This window comes from Cololabis saira, chromosome 2, assembly GCF_033807715.1.
Source record: "Cololabis saira isolate AMF1-May2022 chromosome 2, fColSai1.1, whole genome shotgun sequence".
Lineage (NCBI taxonomy): Eukaryota > Metazoa > Chordata > Actinopteri > Beloniformes > Belonidae > Cololabis > Cololabis saira.
This window is the reverse complement of record NC_084588.1, coordinates 38,101,648-38,125,627: the sequence shown is the minus strand read 5'-3', so window position 1 is coordinate 38,125,627 and position 23,980 is coordinate 38,101,648. Positions and strand designations below refer to the sequence as shown.

Here is a 23,980-nt window from a genome sequence, read left to right as displayed (position 1 = left end):
ATGATATTATCGTAAAGGCTGATGATTCCTTTGCTTCCTGTAATTTTATACCATCCTTGGGCTCATATTAGTGAGGCAAAAGAGCGATTAAAGCATTCATATTGTATGACAAGGTTACAGAGAGGGATGGTGTGTTCAATATCAATGAGTCAGATTTATTGAACTTTTTTTTCCCGTGTGATCTCTGTGAACCCAGCAAGGAATTGTGGGAGATGTTTCAAAATGAGACTTGTATGTGGACTGAGGCACTCATTAATAACTGGAGATTACTTAATGGAAATGCCATTAACTGACGTCATGAATAAACATTCATCTTATCTTTTCAGCACATTGTTCCTTTCAGTAAAATCAACTAAATTTCGACTATATAGGGCCATTAATCTTCTATTCACTATTTTTGTTTCCTTTTTTTCATTTCCCGACATTTTTGAGCCTGCTGTGTCTTTTTTTTCCTCAATTTATCTCATTTCAGTTTGGTGCCCCCTGCTTTTTCACCCCCTTCTTCCTGTTTATCAACTTATTACTCCTTCCACATGTCCAGAAAAAGAAAATAACAAAAATAAAAAAGTTCTGTTTTACAGGTTTACCTCTTCCTTTCCCAACTGATCCCTTGAATCAGAAAATTAACTTAAATTATGTTTGAGATGACATTTGAATAAACACTTTATTCTCACTCTTCCTCTCATATTCTTATTTTCTTCATTTAACCTTTGCTCTCCCCCTTGCCACTTTCAAGTGACAGGTGATTAAAATGCATATGTCCACGCAGCAGTGTTTGTTTGTACTGTCATACAGTATAGTGCATGCCATTTGATTTGATTTGATTCAACTTTATTGTCATTACACATGTAAAATACAGTCATACATGTCATTGTTACATTAAGTATTTCAAAGTAATTTGTATTTTTATTCATAGGAGAGGTGATCACATCACAGAGAATGTATCACTCAGAGATGCTGTTGTTTTGCCGTCTATTCTGTAGGCCTGTGTTGAAAAGATCGATTCTCCGATTTTAAATCGATTCTCATATTAATTCCTAAAAATCGATTCATATGTCTAAAGATCGATTTAAAAAAAAAAGGGTTTTTTTCATCATTACATTACAACTTTTGGTACTTTTCTGTTTATGCTCAAAAAAGGAATATTTTGTTGGACACGAGAATAACTGGTGCCACGTTTTTGCCTTTAAATATGTTTAAAGGTATGAAAACATTAAAGTTTTCAGTTATAATTGCATAAATTGTCTATATTTCTTTGCTTTATACACTGTCTTGGGGTTACATTTGCATAAATGTTAAAAACCAAATTCTCATAAATGGGGAAAAAATAAAAGCAATTTCTTTCGTCCTCTGTTTCCTCCCTGGATCTGTTCGATAATTCTGACCCACACGATGTTTCTGAAAGCAGTTATATCAGCATTCTGGGAAGTGATTGGTCCCTACAGCATCATTAGCTGCCAATACTTGCTGTTGAATCTCAATATAATACTAGTATTAATATGTTGCATAACTACAGTCATATAATTCATGCAACAGCTGAAAAAACTGTTTTATTTACAGTAACCCAAATCAATATCGGATCGAATCGGATCGTGATAATCGATTCTGAATCTTAAGAATCGGAATCGAATCGATTCTTGATATTTGAATCGATCCCCAGCGCTACTATTCTGTCATTTTTTTGTGATTTCCATCTATTTCTTCCCTTCCTCGCATATTTTTTCTTCAATTGCATCCTCTGCATCTTGTGTGTGTGTGTGTGTGTGTGTGTGTGTGTGTGTGTGTGTGTGTGTGTGTGTGTGTGTGTGTGTGTGTGTGTGTGTGTGTGTGTGTGTGTGTGTGTGTGTGTGTGTGCACGTGCGTATTTGTATACATCTCCGTGGCTGTGTGTGTGGGTCTGCATCCGTGCCAAGTAGTATTTCCTGATAACAGGATTGCCATCTTAATCCTATTCATGGTAAGTGAGCCAGTTGGATGGATAAAGCGCTGTATCGAAAACTCCGCTGGCATTACATCAAGAAAAGAGTTAGTAAAAATTGTAGAAGGCAGGCCTAGCCAGCTTTTTGAGAGTTACTGAAAAGACTATACAGGATTCGAACCGCAACACCACAGAAATTAGCCATGGTAGGGAGGAGGATGCTTTGCAAGCGAAGCTTTGCTTACAGCAATGAAACATGAAGACGGATTAAACTTTCATGGAAGAATTTCACAATGTGGCCTAGCTTTATGCTTGAATACATTTTATACCTAAAAATTCTTCTCTGCCTTTACAAAAGAAGGAGATAAATGAATCTATAGTAGCTGCAACTGAAAAATATCACTAATGTGATCATGAAACAGCCACACAAGGGAAAAGCTAAATGTGCTACATTGTAATTAAACAATAACAGACCAGAAATCTAAAATGTCTAATTTAAGCTGGGCATACACTGTGCGATATTTTAAATCGTTTGAGACTGCCCCATCTCACACTGCACGACTAGATCGCGGAGTTCAAAAGTTCACAGCCCACGATTTATGGTCTCACACTGTACGAGCCGATGTTCTGATGCGACCCGTCTGTTCACACTATACGTTCATAATCCTCACGTCGGACCTCTGTGTACTGGAACTCGAGGCCGGTTTTGGGGCAGGGGTGGGCTGTTCCCACCCAAACGTGCGTCCTGCCCACCCGATCAAAGGTTATGGGGATCCTTTATTTTTTTATAATTTTATTTTTTTATATATATAAAAAAAATCCCAAAATATCTGTACCGTTTCTGATTGGGTCGGCACTGCGCATCATTTTTAGACACAACAATGAACGCAAACCGCAAAAGTTGTGTCTCGGCGGAGGGAAGTGTTCAGAACAGCACAGAGCGCACACTAAGGCTGATTTATGGTTCCACGTTACACCAACGCAGAGCCTACGGCGTAGGGTACGCGGCGACGCGCACCGTACGTGGGAAATGCTGCCTTTTTTTCTTCTATTAAAACATGATTTGTAATGTGAATTTGCAACACTTAAACTACAAATAATAGTTTTTGACGTGACATCAGAGATTGCGCATGCTCTCTGCGAAAGGATGAGTCCAATCGGGTCGTAGCCGCTTCAACTGTGCGATTCCTTCACGAGGAGCGACCAGGATTTCAAACACGCTTGATTTTCTTGCGACCTCACGATTCCTGATCGGGAGCTCGTCGTGAGGTGTTAATCTCTCGTCGTTACCCCACGTATACTGCACGAGGCACGAGCAACGATTGGGTCAAAATCCCGATCCAAAAAATAGTCGCACGACTGGAAAATCGTCTCAAAACGAGACGATAATCGCACAGTGTATGCCCGGCTTTAGTTGTGCTAACTGGTGAGATTCTGTATCATGCTCAAGGACACTTGGGCCTGGAGGTCCAAGTGTGACCAAGTGTTTTTTTCTTTTTTTATACCTGTAAAAACGTACAAAGTGGAGAACATTAAAGTGTTAGAGTGACGTAGCTGAAGTGAGGATCCAAATTCATGGCAGCTCGAGAGGACAGTTGGTGATGCGGGAAAAAAGTAAACCTTTACAAATAAGACAACATAATACAATAAAATAATATAATTTTATGAATAATTCAACTGCTATCATTCAGAATTTTCTTCATTTTCAGTTGATGAAGTTACTGTCCTTCATCTTGTCCAGGCAGGAGAGTGATAGTTGAACGGTTCAGTGGTTTTCCAACACATCACATTTTTCTGTCAGTTTGTCCCAATGCGATACTCACGGCAAAATAACACAGTGATACAGCAGAGACGTTCCCTGTTACTCTGTATAAATCATCCAGTTTTATGGGCTGCTGAGAGTCTCTGGTGGTCGTGGCTCTTTTCAAAAGACTCCGTACATGATATTGTAAAGTTTTCCATCTGGATTATGTGCCACATATATTTCCTGAGACTGGGAATGGTCGGGGATGATCAGAATATGGACTTGTTGTCCATATTTAACAACAATGATCAGGTTTGTCAGTTTGAATCATTTAAATATCAGGATTCTGCGATACATTTCTTAATGAGTTATGAAATGCATATGCATCTTTGCTTTCGTGTGAAAACTGTGCTGTAGAAGACCCCAAAATGTGCCAAAACGATTCTGAATGAAAGGCCGGAAAGTTAAGAGTTATGTTTCACTTAACAATATTGACTTAACATTCCGGTTTTGAACGCTGAAACTTCAAAGTCATTGCAACCAAAAAACACCTTTTGAAATCTCAAGATGTATTTAAAAATGTATGCGATACCAGATGCTGGAGGGCACTAGACTCCATACCTCATGAGATGCAAATTCAAGGGGTTCATCGTTTTAAAAGTGCAGGAAGTTCACGGCATGATTTGAAAACAAATGATATGTAAAATAGAATCATTGCCAATGATTACCACAAAGAACATTAGCACTAATGGACAATTTACTAACCCATTTACCTGTGCCCAGTGTTTTAGTGCATTCTTGAATAACCACATTTTGAATGGAGCTTAATGAACCCCTTCAACTCCTCTCCGAGCACAAAATGTCCCCAGCTTCCTTCTGCAATACTATGATGAGACAACCTGCTCTGCATTGTTTCTCTTCTCTTGTCGAAGTACAGTAAGTGTGCTAGCCAGCATTCGCGCTCCCGGCTGAACGCAGAAACACCGATCAGAACTTTCAAGCTGAGCTGGATCTCCAGAGACACCTGTGCCTCCCTTCGCTTTACACCTCTAACCAGATGGGAGAGTTGTTATCACAGAAGTCTCTGACTCAACAAACGTGTCTTCGTCTCCCAGCAGGCCTTTGGGGTTGGGGGGGTGTCCCTGAATGGAGGGTTCTTTTTTTTTTTTTTTTAAACATCTACTGTATAAGATTTATTGATAATAAAAATACAATTGGTATCGTTTGGTAAATAAAATAGTGTTCATTTTAAGATTAAATACAAGCATAATAAAATGTAACATATTTTGAAGAGATTTTGGATTATCTGGTAATTTTTATAACTAAACGTGTATAAAGTTCAGGTTTTTATGTAATCAGCAGCTCATCCATAAACTCACGTCACAGGTTACACAACAGGCAGGCACATCTCTCAATATAATTCTTGCCCAGCATTACAATTTTCGATATTTTCTTTTCAAATCAAACTTTATTTGTATAGCACTTTTCATATAACTTGTGCAACAAAGTGCTTTACAAAAACAATTGGAGAAGGAAGGGAAAAAAAAATCCTCCTTGATGTGCATACAAACAGAACATCGAGAGAAATAAAACAAAAATAAACCAACAGCAGAACTAGCTTGGAGGGTTCATTTTATGAGTGTAATGGATGTAATGGATCTGATGGCAAGTGTGTGTTAAGTTTGGAAATACATTTGAAAATAAATAAATAATAATAAAAAAAAAAAGGTGGGAGGGGATGACCAAGCTGTCAAGACCTGAGAAGAAAAAAAAAGGGGAAAAAAAATCAGCTTCCGACGTTCAGTGGAGGGAAAAAGAATGTGGAGGGCAAGTGAGGGAGGTCAGAGAAAGAGGGGAAGGTGACGGTGTTGCGCTGCCTGTGTCACAGCCAGATAAAGGCTCCTCAGCTGCCTGGCTGTCTCCTGCACTGCACACAATGCTCCCTTTATTCCCAATATCACCTCTCTCTAGTTTGCTTCATCTGCCACCCTGGCGGAGCGGCTCCCAATGAGCTGTATTTTTTTCTCTCCCCATCACACAGCTGCCAGCAATACTGCATATATCATTCTCTCTCATTTTCTGCTCTGCTCTCTCTCTCTCTCTTACACACACACACTAACACAATCTCACTTACACACACTGCCCTTTGTTCTCACACATACTGTCTTCTCCTGCTTTTCTTTCCTTTCAGATTTTTCCCCCCACATGCACTTTCACGCCACTGTCTCCTTATCTCGCGTCATTTTCAGTAGAATGATGATTGCACCCTCACATGTTGCGTCTCTGTTGCTTCTACTATTATATCGTGCCTTGTAACATTCTAAGTTAAGCGCATTATCCAGATTTTATGTTATCCCTGTTTACAAACAACATTTCATCTTACTGACACTAAAAAGAGATACACCTCCAAATACACAGTAACGGTTTTTAACCTAAATTTTGTATTCTATTTTTAAATTTTATCCCAAAACCCCTTATCATTTGATAATTTCCTTCTACTTCCACTACAGAAGAGCCTTTTTTCAAGATGCTTCTCCTTCAAAGCTTAAATAAACAATATTTCAATCCTCTTTAAATAGAAAGGATAAAAGCATACTTAATGCTCAGTTTCACTTGCTCCTTTTTTTTTTATACGTCTTTCACAAAAGTCCACATATGGCCATGCATGCATGCAAACTGGAGTCAGTAAACCGTGAAGAGACGAGGCTCAGTTCATCACTCACCTTGGCTGGTGTGATCAATGGCAGCGTGCCTCCTCCAAATCCCTCCCACAAACAGAGCTGAATAAACATAGAGCATTTACACAGGCACCCATAATCCGCTAATCCATATAACCTGCATTCTGATCAACACACACACAAACACGGGCATTAGCATACATGCAGGAGTCAATGTGTGCCCTGATATCGTGTGCATATCAAGCAACACGAGCACAGACGTCCGCATAAAAAACCAGGAAACGCACGCTTCTACACACTAACTTTTGCATGTACGTGCACAAGCGTATCGGTGAAGCTCCCCTATTATCCTCCCTGACCTCCTCGATGGGACATGGTTGATAGTCTCTTTGAGGTTGATAACAGACAGAAGGGTTAATGGGGATTAATGGACTGTACACACACAATTATGTAGACACAAACGCGCACGGACACACAAGAGAATAAGTCTCCAGCGCTGAGAAGTTTATTGGCTTTTATATATCTCTGAAGTGTGTGTGTGAGAGTGTATGTTTGCGCATTTGATTATTTGTGTGAATGTACCATGCAGCTGTCTGCTTTGCAGCATTTCTAGCGCTTGATGACATAACTTCAGAAAGAAAGTTGTTCAGAGTTTATCGAAACTCCGCTACAAGCACCATGGACTCTTTCAGTACAATAAAGTGTCATAAGTCAGTCCTTTTAACTTCAGGTAAATCTAACTACATTTATAGTTGTATCAGTTAGTGTGAATGTTAGATAACCTGCTCAGTGATCTCACCACTCTTGCCATCCGTCTTAAGCTCTTGCTCGTTATCTTTTTTGCCATTGACTTGCTTCATGAAGTATATAAGCAACAGCTCATCGAAAAGTAAACTTTATTTGCAAAGCACGACCTTAAAAGCAGAGCTTTATTTTCTTGATCTGAAAAAGGGTGTCATAATCAAGTATTTTCAAACTGAACATAAAAGAAAGATCACAGAAGCCCTCAAAATGAGACAGCAGCCTCAGGTAAGCAGCTTGCAAGGTCCTGTCATTCTCAATTCACCACTTTTTTATCAGGACTTCTTACACTGTATCATTATAATGTATTTCACAAGATAACTTTAAACATTTGCGTGAAATGTTCAGGGTTAATAGTTCACCCTGTTAATAGTTAATAGTTCTTCTTATTCCAAGTGGGTCGGTTTGTGTTAGTTAATAATACAGAAGGAGTGTGTGCCACAGGTTATCCAGCCACCCTTCTTAAATAAAGATAGTTTAATGATAATAGATTTAATTCTTGAAATTTCCCACAGCAGGGAAAATGTTTTACTGCAAGATTTACGATAAATTATGCTGCCTGAATTTTGGATTCATACTTATTAATTAATAACACACTGTAATGAATCATATATTGTTTTTCATCCAGTTTAAGTTCTTGATGTGTAACAAACGATTTATTATCATTAAGTTTTTAACCACATTATCTTAAAAATGACAGCGGGTGTGTAGCTCATGGCAAAAACTGTCTCTTATCAGAGAAACTAAACAGGTTCAAAGTGAGTCCAGTTGAACCAAATCAGGTAAAATATGTCAGGGTTTGACATTTCCCCCAGTTTGTGTTTTCAGTTCTGCTCCACCTGTGTTCCATCTGCCCTGATTGTCCGCACCTGTGTCTCGTTATCCCCTGGGTATATCTGGTCTTGTCTTTCCCTGCTCCATGTCGGTCCGTACTGTTTGCTCCCTCCATGTCTCCTCGTATTTTTTGTCGTTCATGATCCTGGTTTTTGTTAATCCTGCTCTGCAGCGCTTTTAGTTCTTGTTTTTTGATTAATAAACCCAGTTTTTGCAACTCCTGGCTCCTACTCTCCTGCATTTGGGTTCTCAACAAAACCACACCCGTGACAAAATACGCTTTCAGTCACAATCGCTTTCCGTTCAATGTATTATATTTGCAGGGCCGCCGCAAGGGGTGTGCGAACCGTGCGACCGCACGGGGCCTCGCGCCCCAAGGGGCCTCGCGCTATGGGCCTTTTTTTTTTTTTTTCAAAATGTTTTCCTTTTTTCCCTTATAAATATCAACAGTCACATTCCATTACAGACCTAAATGTGTAGGCTACTAGTCTGTGCATATCAATAAATATATGTGCAATGATGCGCGTGTCTGTTGTTCAATACAACTGCGTCAGACCAAGCGCAGACACAAGCTGCTCTGATCCAGATGGGGGGAGTTGGAACAAACTGTCACACAATGTCGAGAGAACGAGACAGAATCAGGAAATTTCCATCAGGGGATGAAAAAAGGAAAGAAAATGGAAGAGTTTAATGCCTCTCTGAAAGGCTCGTTTGATAAATTTGTTACAAAAATCACCGATCCGACCGGGTTTCAAGCAGCCGCGGGGCCCCGCGTCGAGGCTAGCCCAGATGATGATGAGGCAGGGGAAGGTATCCAGTATTTTGCTAATTGGAGAGTTAAAATTGCGCATATAGACACCCGATCCGACCCGAAAAACCCCAAAATTTTGCGGGCGTGAGCGTAGCGAGCGCGCGAGGGCCCCCCTGGCCATTTCGCACAGGGCCTCGCAAATCTCCCAGACGGCTCTGTATATTTGTTATTTTATTATAAGGGAACCAACAGTGTTTAATCCTAAATCTTCTCCAGTCCCGATCTCCTAAGCATGCACAGAAATATCCAAACACAAAGAGACCTTCCTCAGTACAAGGCTCAGCAAGGCTGGCTGTGAGCTCTGAGTGGTTGCGTGACGAGAGAACAGGACACTCACAAACACACACCGTAGGTCATGTATCCCTGGCCTACGGTTCTCTATTCATCACTGTGATATGGAACAGAGAAGCACAAAGAAACTGAAAAATAAAGGAACTTGAATAATTCTGTCATTCAGTCTAACTCTATTTCATTAACAGTATCATTGTTCTGTCAATATCCTCTTGTGTCTCCCATTCTCTTCAGGTGCGGTGGACAAAGACGGCGGGCAGTGCTTCAGATAAGTTCCAGGAAACATCAATCTACAACGAGACGCTGCGTATTGAGGGCATCCAGAGAGTGCAGGGGGGTCGCTACTACTGCAAGGCCGACAACGGGGTGGGGGTGGCTGCCATCAAGTCCATCCGCGTAGATGTGCAGTGTAAGTGGGCAGGGAGAGAGTACACAAAAAAAATGAAAACGGCTCCTTCCACTTTTAGACCACAGCCGACTCTCACAGCAGCCATTCCCACCATAAGAGAAGGCCAAAAAAGGGGAGAGATGGAGAGATGGAAAGATTACAAGACGAAAGATGAAAGACTGATTGGAAGGATGATGAGATTTCAGGTGGGAATGGTTTCCAAGAGTATCTGATGAATTATGGTAGAGAGGATGAAGAAGAGCATGCTGGGAGGATTAGGAGGAGAGAGGGTAGATCATATAGAAGTCTTGCTATAGATTCTGAGTCAACCAGGTCATTGAAAGACCTCCATCCAGGTCATAAAGAACTTTACCTGGGAAGAAGTTTCAAAATGCTTAAAACAATAAGCAAGAATCCGTTAGTTTATGCAGTTTAGCATACCATAACCCTTTACTCCACCAGTGAAGGTAATGAAAAGGTAAGACGTCAGATACTCCTGGGAATATGTGAAGCCTGTGGGACATATTAGCAGTTTTATAAAAAGTTGGTCCAGGTAGTACGGGCTCCCTAACTCACTGTTTCTCAACAACAACAACAAACCCATCTTCCTGCATGGGACATAGACTGAGACGCTGTGTCATATCCTATTCTCTGATCTAACACTCCCAGCCACACCTGATTTGTATGTAAACCACCACATGGCTGTTAATTATCAGATGAATTCTGCTCTTCAGACCCTCCCCTGTAGTTCGGGGCTTAAGTGGTCCTGCTGGTGCTGAAACAGAAAGGTATCGGATTGTATGATGAAGCCCTTTTGTCTGGGATGGGCACTAGCCAATTATCAGAGAGCCACTTCACAGTGAAGAGTTTTGACTACAGTATTCTCAGCGTGTCTCTGGTGCACATCTGGAAAAGATTCTGCACTTAAAAAAAGAATAAATAAAAAATAAAATAAAAAAGGTACAGATAATGTGGGAGGAAGGTGATGGTGCGTGGTGAGTAAGACTTGCCCAGCTTCCAAACAAAAAACAAACAAACACAAAAAAAGGCAGGTTTTATTTCACTGTGAGTGTTTCTGTTGATATATATAAAAAAGGAAACAATACAGTGAGCACCCACTGTGCTCCACATGTTGAGCTGAGAAGCAGCTATGTCGTAGGGGTCCCGTGCTGCTGCTTGTTTCGCTGCCCCACTGTCCCTGCGAGCCAGGGCCCAGGTCATGGTGACGGAGCCATTCACATGCAACATCACACTCTACACATCAATACAAGCATGTGCTTCATTTCACTTCCTAGAACCCTAAAATCCCTCTCCATTTGTTCCATTTGCTTATTGAGTAAATGCATCTGTCCTTCATTGATTCAATCATGTTAATGGTGGATTTATAGGTTGATAGAAAAAATCCCTCTTTTTCAAAGGCCCCATAAGACTTAACAAGGTTTATCTGCCTTTCATTGTTAAATTCATCATATCATTTGCGTTGTGTAAAGTGCACCACTATTACTTGTTTCAACTATGGGCTTGTAAGCACACAAATGCACACACACACACATTTCCAACCTTGCACCAAGTTTGACCATTTGAAATTCATCACTTAGCCTCTTCCCTGTTTCAGCCTTTTAATACGGCTCTCCCTCCTTCAGTCACCCCCCCGTCCCCTTTTTCCCGTTGCTACTGTGACCTCTCCCCAGGCATTAGCTTGACCACCAGTGGGGAACTGGTAATTGCAAGGGGCCTGGGTAGTAAACAGGTTTCATTGTGAGTGTAGTTGTGACAGCAGCCTCTGTGAAGCTAACCAGCTCTGACGGTCAGTGCTTGTTCAATTCCCTTTCCCCCCATGTGGTGTTCGACCCAGTGCCGATCAACATTGCTTCCTACACAGAACGTCTTTAGTGGTGGAACAATGTACGAATTAGCTCAGGCTACCAGAGAAGGTGGAAAAGGAGGACGCATGAAAGAGGAAGGCAATATGGATTAGGGAGCGAGGACAGAGGGGATGTAACCGGCAGGGCAGAAGAGCGGAAAGCAGAAAAGCAGCAGCCACCAGTGATTGGTGTTGATTTGGAAGTACAAATCCTCAAAGGGCGACGCGGAAGACCAACAAATTCTCTTTTAAAATACAGACAAAAGAAAAATGTTTCTTAAAATTGTATTGAACCATTTACCACAACAACAGCTACAATACAATACTCTAACCAACCAATCAATAAAGGGAAAGTCCACTGCAGCTTTATACTGCTGAAAAATAGAGAGCACATTCTGCTTTTAGAGTGCTTAGTGTGCAACTTCCGTCATATTTTTCTACTTAGTAACCTAACCATTTAGTGTCAGCCTGCAGTTAGGCTTTGATTTATAAAGCTCGAGCATTTATTGGCCCCTCCACCCATCTGAATGCCATTTGTAGTTTAATGACGTTTTCACATAATATTGTGGTTAGAAAACCTAATTTTAGGTCTGCTAGGAATTAATTCACAATGTTGCAGTGGGTGGTAAACGTAAACAAGAAACTACATAAAACTCTGCCAAGAAAAACAAAAACAAACAAACAATTGAGGATTTGTACACAATGAGCAGCATGTGCAGACCTTCGTGCAGGAATGTGCAGGTGGAAAAAAGCACAGCCAGTGTATGTGAATGCTGATGTGTGCACTGACGTGCAGGTCAGAGCAGGGTCACCTGGGGGGCATTTGATTTGTCTCGTAAAAGCTTTAAGGAGGGTTCAGGGGAAGGTGAAGTAACAGTAATTCATTGCCGCTAAGCAGATTGTAGCACCGAAGTAGCTTGAAAGAAAAATTCAAATTAGGGAAGCAAAATTGAGGGAGGAGACAAAAAAGTCAGGTGGAGGGAGGCTGAACAAAAGAGGACTATTGGGATGAGTTATGAAATCACTAGAAAAAAAAATGGAGAAGCTGATGTACATATTAAAAAAGATGCACTTATGGTTCCCAATTTGGATTCATCCTGCAGGGTTAGGGTTAGAGGGCTAGAGGGCAGAACACGCTGTTATCTGCACATGGTGCAAACAAGGGCTTTAACTTCCCTCTCTGCTTCTCCTGATCACGCAATTTCTGTCTTTTCTTATTACATGTGACATGGAGTTGCTTCCCTTTTCCTTGCTTTGGTTGGTTTCGTCCAGTGTGAACACAGTCATTGCAATAAGATGTGGATGAAAAACACTTGGACCAAGAAACTCAATAACAGATAGTCTTAATCTGAATCATCTGGCCCATTCCTTCAGGGGAAAAAGAACCAAAGAAAGCAGAACCAACAGCCTCGAATCTAGTGATTTTATAATTGCATGAAATATCTTTGGCTGATGAGTGACACAGTTCTTATGATTAACGCAGGTAATGTCCATCGCATCAAACCATGTCTCTCTAGCCTATAATCACACTCTATATTCAAATGTAATTATTTGTCACATTTATTTAGCCCTTATAAGGCACTAAGGCTCTGGTCAAAATGACCCAAGCCAGGGCCTCAGTTCATCAGAGGGCTTGCCTATCCCTTACAGCCCTGCAAAGGTTAGAAAATAAAGAAAAAATCACTAGGACAGCAACTCCAGCTTCACTGTGGTGTAAAACAAGCACTGACCGGTTAGTGAAATGTCTCATCATGTAAACTTGGATTTTTCTCGACTGAAAAGAAACCAAACCAAGGAGAAAACCGTTGAAATTTACAAACTCAAGTGATTCGAACCAGAGCAAACAAACTTAAGCACGAATGCATCTTATATCGCTATATCTATTTGAAGCTGAGATGACCAAATGCTGCTTTTTCATTATATATTTCCCACTCTTTCACCAACTCTAATACACCAATTGCACATTGCTCCAACATTCTCACCCACCCTTTTCCTTTATTCCAGCTTACTGTTTCCTTCACCTTTCCTTCTTTTATTCCTTCCAAAGATGCACACACGATTGCGTGACAAAGTAGAGTTTTTCCACGGCGTGTGTTTGCGTGTGTGTTTGCGTATGTATTGAATCAGCTGGGGTCTTTCTACTCTCAGCTGTGAGACTTCCTGAACACAGCAGTGTCTGGCTGTAGGTCATCTGCCCTGCATGGGGATTTAACCTCCATACAAACATTGATGGAAGCAGGCACGCTAACAACACACACACACACACACAAGCAAATGTCCGCTCTTAACTAATTTACACGCTCCACACACCACTTTTGTATTACAATTAGTGCTGCAATTAAAGCAATTATATTTTTCAACAGTGATTTATCAAGGTAATGTCTATGGTTAATCAAGGTTAATGGCAAAGTGATCCCAAACATATTTCATGATGTAGTTTCCTACAATGTTAACCAAATTAAATCTTTTCTGTGTGAAACAATAATTCTGAGGATAAAAATATCTTTTCTAAGTCCTATTATCAGCCGTGCTCCCTCTTTAAGACAATGGTCCTGTGGGCAACTTGGATGTGACGTAGTTGTTGTGGAAAGTAAGTGTGTGTGACTAATAGCTGATTCTAGACTGAATCAGCCGGATGAACACAGCAGATCAGAACCTGGCTGTGGTTTGAAAGTGCGCGCAGGCAGAGGCGAATATGACTCATAATCGGCCTTAAAGTGTCTAGATGTGTCAGTGTTTCAGGTGAACAGTTACATGAATGCTGGAAAGCGTGCTCGCTGCATCAGAAGTTAGTGGAAGGAAGTTAACAGTTATGAGCCAGACTTGTTTCTTGTCAAGTAGGTAAGGAGCTGCCAACCTGGCAACGTTACAAAATGTACAATTGTAGATTAAAAGGAGGACTATATGGTTCATTTATTTCACGCTGAGCATTGCGCTGCGTGGTGTATTGCACATTACCGGTGCCCGGCTTGCTGTGATATCGTGGGTTGGGTTTAGTCTGGCGAAAACACTCATTTTGCTGACAGAAAGAGGAAAGAGTGAGTGCTTCCTGATTTTGCCTGCTGTTTCTCACAGGTTTCTTGCTCATTACCACTAACATCTGGAATTGAGCGTGAACCTCACAGTTACACGCCTTGGCTTTGCTTTTTGTCATGGTATTGTTGATGTGATAACTTCTACAGAGCTAGTTTTCACACATGAACATGCACTCAGGCTCACCTGCAACACTGGTGTTTACAGGTATATTCACAAACACAAGCCCAAAAGCGCACATGCTCAGGCACGTGTCCTTTTGGTTTGAAAGAGATGAACTGTAGGGGAGAATGAGGAGGCGAGCGAGGGAATGATAGATGGAAACTGAAAAGACAGAAGAAAATGAGCGGTGATGTTCAGGACTGGAGCTAAGGCACATATTCAATATTTTGCTTTGAAGAGTAGGAACATACAGCAAAAGTCACTTCTATATTCCTAGCCGGCACCCTCTCTCATCCTCTCAGTTATTCATTTCTGCTTTTTGTCCTTCCCATCCCAGTCTGTTTTTTTTGTTCTTTTTGTTGTTTTTGTTCCACAGCATATATTGAAACTTCCCCTTATTCGGTTTCTCATTCCTCATGTTGTCTTTTATTTATTTGTATACAATGAACTCAGCCTGTGAAGCAGTTATTAATTCAGAATGTTTTTACATATTAACCACAGAAGGGCTTGAATAAATCAGAGCCAGTCAAGAAGGCTGCTTGCTTGTCTTCGGCTTCAGTCTGAATTCTCATAAAGTCAGTGTTTTCCCTGTGTGCATGAGGAAGCAAGCACATGCACACCCCTGTCCATTAATGTACTGCCAATTAGAGCGCCGTCCACTCAAAACTCCAACCACGCATCAGCCATTACTACAAAGGACCTTCTGTATTGCACTGCTTACCAATGACCTGGCGCTCTAGCCACCGAGACAGTGGGACGGTGAGCAGGCGGGGTTTAACTATGAGTAGCCTCTACTGATGGGATGGACTTGGTTCAGAAACCCAACTAATGATCCTTTGATCAAGTATAGAAAAAATATCGGGTAAGATCGACTTGTAGATAAACCGGTTGTCTGTGGATTTGTGAATCACTCCAAGAACAGAACAAGGTAAGTGCAGAAGTGATGACTATACGCGTTGATGCTGATTATGTTGATGATCTTAATGTTATTGCAAATATTGTGACAGTCGGAATGAAGATGAAAATCAGCCTTTGCAGAGATTGTCACATTTCTGATCATACTTTCTGGCTTTTGTAAATCCTTTTTTATTTATAATTATAAACCAATAAATGTAGGTTTCCTAAGTAGGCGGGGCCTGGACCATCCTTTTTGTATTTGGAGGACATTTAACCTTTCATGTAAGACAAGTCCTTAATTCTAACTGATTCATGGAATCAAGGCATTTGTAAAATGATTTAAAACCTCCTGCGTGTACTGACCCAAACTTTCAAAGAATAACTGATTGGTCTTAAGAATTGCCAAATTATGTCATTTTAAATTATTAATGAAGTAATTGAAGCAATCTTACATAAAAATATGAAAATGATTGGCCTTTATTAAAAATATAGACGTACCTTTGCTTCAAACAGCATTGTTACTGACTTCTGTCAGACATTCTGTCATCACAAAGTCCAAATGTGTGACTTTTTTCCTGTAATTTTACCTCACAATTTTAGTTCTTTATATGGTTCCAATACACACTCGAATGTGACAAAGAGGTCTGGGTGAAGACAGGGGGCAGGGTTAAGCACATAACATAAGCAAAGAAAGCTCAGCTGCACCATTTCTATGGACTCTGAGACACAAGTCCATAGAAAAGCAACATTAAGCCTCTGGCACATAGTGATCACTGCAGTGGACAGATATTCAAAGGTCATTTCTCCTCTAAATGCAGTGGTTTCTATGGTAGAACTGCGAATCAGCCTTGAGAGTGCTCTCTACTGCACCACTTCATTGAGGTTCATTCAACGGTCAGTCATTGTAACTGCAAGTTTATAGCCTCTGAATCCAAGATGGGAGACATACAGCCACACTTGTTGGAATATTAACCATGAGTCCAGTGAAGTGGAGATCTTGCATCATCAAGTATATTCCTGGCTTTGGTGATGTAACTGCTTCACCTTTTCTTTTGATCATTTTGATTGTAAGTCAGGGTGGTTTTGACATGTTTTTATAGGTTGTTTATTAAAAAAAAAAAAAAAAAAAAAAGTATTTTGCTTGTTAGTTGTAGTTTCTCTAAATAAAAATGATCATTTTGTTTACTGTAAGAGCAGCAGCAAATAGGGAAGCTAATGGAATACCCCAGGATTTTTGCTCCGACTCCAGTGATAATGGTTATGGTGACAACAGTGATGATGAGCTGCTGCCAGGGAAGGATGGTGAGGGCCAGAGAGGTCAGCAGGAGGAGGGAGGTGTGGAAGATGTGCACATAGCACCTGGCACATGTGCACTCAATCGCTGAAAAAAGTCTGGAAATTCCATGACAATGACTTTGATGGAGACTTGCATACGTTTCTAGGAGACTGGAAGATACATGTTGAGGGAAGAGATCCAGTAGATTTTTTAGACATATTTTTCTCACAGATCTCATGAATGATGCAGTACACAACACCAATGTACATGCTCTCCAGAAAGGGAAAGAAAATCTGGCTGTGACAAGAGAAGAAATTATGATTTTGTTTTGTGTTTTTGGGGAGGGGGGGGGGTCTGCATGGCCAGGGAATACATTGGGTATCTTAAGGCACAAATGCACTGGTCTAGTGAGTATGACATTCATCTCGGATTAACTGAGATGTGTGTGAACAGATATGTGGATAAGTGTACTTACCAGCGAGCAATCACTGATAGGCTGACCCTGAAGAATTTCAGTCAATTGATGACAAAATCATTCCCCTTCTGTCTATCAAACAATACATACCAAAAATGCCAATCTCTGGGGAGGGAATGTGTGGTTGAGGGCAGGGATCTCAGGCTTAATGCACAGATTCCAAGTTTACCAGGACTCTGCTAGTTTTGATCACATCAGTTGGTTGGGGATGACTGGAGATGCGTCTTTGTGACACATAAAGTGTTTATTGAGAATTTATTTTGCAGCGTTCCCCTTATTGAGGCCTTGAAACACTGCGGCATCTATGCCACGGGTACATGCAGAGCAAACAAGCTGAAGGGAGCGAATCAGAAAATGTTGCTGGTAAAGAGTAAATGGCCACTGAAAGAAGAGGGCAGAGGGGCTTTCCCTGTCGTCAGTGGCAATCCAAACAGCACTGTCACAAGTGGGCTCATCAGTTCAGTTATCCTCATCGCCTTGTTCTGTGCCGGCCAGCCCTCTGACAATGTGGCTAAGAGCTTGGCCAAGAAGAAAAAAATTGATGGTCAGGGTCCGAGGACCTTTTTCTGTGGCCATTTACAATGAACACATGAGTTAGGACGAACGTCTATGGGGACTAACGTTTCCCCATAGACACAGGAACAAGGGGTTGTACGTCCTAGTGCTTTTTCATCTTTTTGATGTGACGGTTGTCAATACTTTGTGCCTACACCTGACGTCTGGACTGGACAAGATGAATCCCTTCCTCTTCAAAGCTTCTGTAGCTTGTGCAGAGGTAAGTGCTTGGTCCCTCCACCCAAGCAGAAGAAGAAGACCCAGTGTGACCCCACTTCTAGTGAAGTGCAGCACGGTCATCAAAATACCCCATGAAACCAGGTTTGGCACAGGAAGTCACTGGCCCCAACTCACACGGGATTAAAATGCAAACAGATGCCACACTCAAAAGACCAAATACAGCTGCATGCCACTGTGTCCTGGATGCTTTCATGTAGCCTACGTTTGATAAACCGACATTCATTATACTACGAGTTTTGTCTATGTATTATTATGTATTATGTTTTTTAATTGTTCAGAGATGCCAAGTCTAATATGTCTGTTCTTGCTACAAAAAGCATAAAAGTTAGAGTAATGAATTAAGACCACCAGTCCTGCATCCATGAAGTATGGAGATTCACAACAATGTTGTAGATATCGTGAAGCTTTGGTATAAACTTCACACTTGGACAGGACAACCCAATGTTAAAATACTTAAAAATATGTTAAAATGTTTTTTAAAAGCATAAAAAGAAATAATTGTTCACAGATATAAAACACAATTTAATCTATTTTTTTTACATCAAGTCCATTCTGTCTATCACTAACATATTATCCAAGTATAATAAGACATATATCAATATATCTTGTGATACTGGTTCACCTCACAGCCCCACTGAAATATGAGCAATCTGAATGTTAATTTCTCAAACATTCTGGCTCATCATGCCTTGAAAAGTGTTCTGGAACTCAAAACTGCCGTTTGGAAATGAAATTCCACCTCCGGAGGTTTCCAGCCAGAGTGACTATTTCAAAGAAATCCACACTAATCTCCTGTGGCATTGTCAATAATGACTTTATAAGTCAGTGGAGTATAAAAACTGTGAATCTCCAAATGGACACAAGACCTTTCTCTGCTTTGACAGTTATCACCCTGTCACTGTCTATGGGAGTCAGCAGAGAGATGGGTGATGTATTGTTCCTCCACGGTGCCTTTAGAAATGGTCTCAGGACAGGAATACAAGTGCTCTAGTTGTGGCTTTATGGAATGCGCATTTTCACATCTCACCTTTTCACACTCATAAACAGCAGGCCAGATGGCATTTGGTGTGTTACTGTTGGCTACAGTTTTTCGTAACATACAGACTCTGTGCTTCAGGGTGACACCGTTCCTGGCTGAAACAAGATAAATGGATAGTGACAGTGTCTGTGATGAATGGGGAGAAACGAAAATACAAACACACACAGACACAGTTTACCTGCACACCTTTACAGAGACAGAAAGTAAAGTGTGCTCTTGGCAGCTAGAGAGGGGCAGAGAGAGGCAGGAGCAGGCAGTTAAAACAAAGGTTTGACCTTTCAGCTGGATTGAAGTTAAAATCACTGTGTGAACAATTGGGCCACCTCACCACTGTCCAAGGCACACAACACGGTAAAAACCGAGACAAACTTTCTGCCCTTTGATGGTCTTTGCTTTCATGTCTCTCTTCCCTTTCTAACTTACTTTGTGTGATGCCCTCTCTACTCCTCTCTCAGTGTGTTGTTTCTCTTTCACTATTTCTGTGTCTGCTTTCTGTGTCTGCTGCTTTGTTTTTTGTCTTAGTCACTCACATTCCCCGTTGATTTCGGCTTCCTTTCTTATGTTACTTCATTTTCTCAATTTTTTTCTTCTTCTTTCCCTCAGGAAAATGTTTTTTTTTTCTTCCATCTTAGACTGTTTCTGAGGAAGCATATAGTTTATATGGTTGTTTATTTTTGCTCTCACTTCAGTGATCAACCAACTTCATTGACTTGCTTGTTGTAATGCTGTTAAAATAAGTGCATTGGACATGTTGTAGATTAAGCCCCTTCCTGCAAATCAGAAATCTGATTGTGTGAGCATAATGATAATACGTTTGAAAATTGGTTTCCTGCAGACACTCAAGGATTTTATGTGTTATAAGGACAACGTTTAAAAAAGAAAGAAAGAAAGAAAAAAATCATCTGGACCTTACCAGGTAATAAAAATGAAGTACTGTAACTACAACCTCAAATGAAAACCGACACAACATAAAATGTAACTTATTGAATTATTATGAGGTTATAAGTGAATAATAATTGATTGAGATTGATAATTTACTGAACAAAAACTAAATCAAGTTGCAGAAGTTAAAGTGAACAAGTTCGATAGCCTGTAGAAATACCTTAGCAGCAATAATGAAGAAATATTTTTCTATATTTGTTTTGGGTCCTGCATATCCTCTCGCACTTATTTCAGCACATTCATCTTTCTACTCTGCATCAGTCCATTGAGGTTAGTGGACATTTGTTTATGCACTTTAATCAATTCAAGGTCGCAACATTGACTTGGCTTCATTCTTTTAATTTTCAGCCCTTCTGATCTAATTTGCTGGGTTAGGATTAGGGTCATCCTGCTGAGTAAGACAATTTGAGTCAAGCTTTGACTGTTGGACCTCAGATTTGACTTTAAAATGTTATGGTATATAGTGGAGTTCATGGGAAACTTGATGACTACCCCGCACTTGTGACTGACAGGTACAAATAATTACTCCTATGCGTGACAGTTAATGTGGCGTGACTGTGTTGATATATAGTAGAGCTTTTCCAAACCTGTTGCCAAACAGTCTCGTGGTTTGTTCCGATGCAACTCTGGAAACATAATCAGGGCCACCATGGTCTTTTTAGAGATAGGAAGCTTTTTCCTGGCAATGCTTCAAGACAAGCCTTTGGAGTCTTTTATTCTAATTGTACTATTATCAATTGTAAAATAAGATTTGCAGAGTCTGAACTCTACTTTAGGATTTCTTGCAGTGACTGCACATACTGACTAAACTGGGCTAAACTTCCCTTGACACTCACTCATTCTTTAAATGCTTTCTGTGTTACATGAACAGAACATGTCTTGGGTAAAGGTTGAATAGAATGTGTTCTCACTGTGTGGAGATATGGTGTACCAGCCTTCCTTCTGAGAGAAAGGTCAACCTGTCTCTGTGTACAGTTGGAGACAGTTATTGATGCTATTGATTTACAATTGGCAGTAGGACAACAATGACGGTGTCAAAATATTTCCATTAGTCATGCTGACGTTCCTTATACCTGTCTGCTGGTAGTGGGTGCCACAGTTACACTTTAAAGCTAATTAACATTTGATTGGGAATTGTAGCAGTCACATACTTCAACTCTCCCAAAAGATTACAGTTAGTTTTAGGATTAAATGTAAACTTATGCTGTTCACATTGCTTTAATAATGAGAGTAATGATCGCCGTCACGTCCTCAGACCACATGCGTATTGGACCAATTGTATAATTTCTACAATACATGTGTCAGCAAACTGCCATCTTTTATTCTACCAGCTTAAGTTCTGGTGTCGATTCTTAAATACAAACAAGAAAAAAGCAGTGTAATGATACAATAACGCTGAACATAAACATTTACAAACCCGTACGTACACAATAAACCCACAACTCTCCACGGAACGCACCACAAAGCAAGGAACAACAACACCCATGATCTAATGCAGTCGACACAAGTACAGCATGCTACTCTGTTTTCTTTTATGCCTTAAATCGGAGGAAATGCCGCCAAATAAATTATTTTTCCAGGGCTCAACTTCTGACAGGAGTGTTTTTATTATGTATGTATTATGTGTATTTATCCTATACCATTTTCAAATTGATCTACGACAGGGAGGACACAGGGGGGAGTTTCGCGCTCCTGCATCCATGTTCAATTTTATGTTGGTTGTGATGTTCATATGAAACGTGTGCGGATTTGGGCGTTCGCAGTTTTTTTTTTGCTTTAGCAAGATTTCTGCGCAAGGATTCACAATGAAATCCATGCACTCTTTGTACACGAGGCCCTTGGACTTTCTTTTTTTTCCTGTTCTTGAAAAAAATTCACCTTCACCTTCTATCCTGGAGACTGACAGTTTGTTATCAGAGACTTGACCCCCCCCCCCCCGCCCTCTTCTGCAGGGTGTATTTATATATATATATATATATATATATATATATATATATATATATATATATATATATATATATATATATGTATACACACCCTGCAGAAGAGGTATGTATACATACAGGACTGCAGTCCTGTATATGTCAGGATTGGACATTTCCCTGTTTTATTTTGTAAGCCCATGTCCCTGAGTTTCAGTTCTGTCCCTCCTGTTTCCCATCTGCCCTGATTGTCTACACCTGTGTCTCATCATCCTTTGTGTATATCTAGTCTTGTCTTTCCCCTGGTCCGTACTGTTTGCTCCCTCCATGTTATCCTCGTCAAGTTTACCTAGTTTTCCTGTTCATGTTCCGTTTTTGATCCTGCTCAGCAGTGTTTTTAGGGCCCGAGCACCTTCAGTGCGAAGGCCCTATTGTATCTGTAGGAATTTTTTTTTTTCTTTTTCTTTTTCTTTTTCTTCTGACGAAAGGAGGGCCTTTTTGCCCCCCTAAACGTGCCCAAAAAGTCACCAAATTTTGCATGCAAGTCAGGCCTGGCGAAAAATTTGATATTTAATGGTTTGCATTAATGGGCGTGGCAAAATGGCTCAACAGCGCCCCCTAGAAAACTTTGTGGCTCAAGCCCCACAATACGGTTTGACGTACATGCACGAAAATCGCTACACATCTGTATCAGTACACAACTTAAAGAAAAGTCTCTTGGCGACATGGCCGAAACCGAACAGGAAGTCAGCCATTTTGAATTAATCGTGTCACTTTGGCGCAATTTATGCCATTCCTTCGGCAGTTAATACGGCCCGAACCGTAACGTGCACCCAGGTGTGTTATACATCAAAATGTGCGTCTTCATCCTGCGACAACACGCATTACTTTTCTCTTTCAAAAGCGTTACCGTGGCGACGCTAGACGCCAAAAAGCGCGCCCACCCTTCATCTGGTTGGTTCAGACCGAAAAAACTTTGCGCCTCAAGCCCCAGAATACGGTGTGACGTACATGAACGAAAATCGGTACACACCTGTATCATGTCGCAACTTAAAGAAAAGTCTCTTGGAGCCATGGCCGAAACCGAACGGGAAGTCGGCCATTTTGAACATTCTGAATTAATCGCGTAATTTTGGAGCAATATATGCCATTCCTTCGAGAATTAATACGGCCCGAACCGTATCGTGAACCCAGATGTGTTATACATCAAAATGTGCGTCTCCATCCTGCGACTACGCGCATTACTTTTCTCTTTCAAAAGTGTTACCGTGGCGACGCTAGACGCCAAAAACCGCGCCCCCCTTCATGTGATTGGTCCATATTTGATAGTTCCCCAAAAGTCACCAAATTTTGCATGCGAAGCTTAAGCTTCGTTGGCCTTAATTAGCTCCGCCCCTTCTTCTGATTGGTTGTCCCTTTTTTCTACTATAACTTTTGAATGGTTTGACACAGAGAGTCGTGGGTTGTGTCATCAGATTCTGTATGGAGTCCTTGACCTTCATTGGCCTGAACTAGCCCCGCCCATTCTTCTGATTGGTTGTCCCTTTTTTCTGCTATAACTTTTGAATGGTTTGACACAGGAAGTCTTGGGTGGTGTCATTTCTGATATGCTTATGGGGGGGCGGTGGCCGTGAGTGCGAGGGCCCGTTCATCGCTGCTTGCAGCTTTAATTGGTTTTGTTTTTGCAAATTGGAACTCCTGCTCTCCTGCGTTTGGGTCCTCATCCAACCATTCCTGACACATATATACTGTATGTAATCCCACCCATTTGTTTGAACTGGCAGACGGGACAGAAATAATGACATTATTTTTGTATCATTCAGTTAGAGTAATTGGGTATTTATGTGAGCCAAGGTAGTTGAGGTTACTGGTAGATAATTAAAGAGACTTGCATCCCAGCATGTCAAATTCCAAATAAAGTAAATGTTTATAGATAGGGCTTAATCTCTAAAGAAATTCAAAAGTCAATTAATCTTGACCTCAAATGTGAATAAAGCATAATAATAAAATGAAAAGTAAATAAAAAAAAAACAAATGAAAGCACTTGCCATTTTTACTCTAATTGATTTATGAATGCTACAAGAATACACAAAGTGGCCTTCAAAATTTT

At 40.7% G+C, this 23,980-nt stretch overlaps 1 protein-coding gene across 3 annotated transcripts in view; it reads left to right on the top strand.

Moving 5' to 3' along the window:
- LOC133463514 (MAM domain-containing glycosylphosphatidylinositol anchor protein 1) overlaps positions 1-23,980 on the top strand; it is a 277,446-nt gene that overhangs the window by 98,304 nt on the left and 155,162 nt on the right. For all 3 annotated transcript variants that reach the window (XM_061745103.1, XM_061745086.1, XM_061745095.1), the window contains exon 4: positions 9,312-9,486. In XM_061745103.1, coding sequence (XP_061601087.1) covers positions 9,312-9,486 — 175 coding nt within the window. The remainder of the gene's footprint in view (positions 1-9,311; positions 9,487-23,980) is intronic.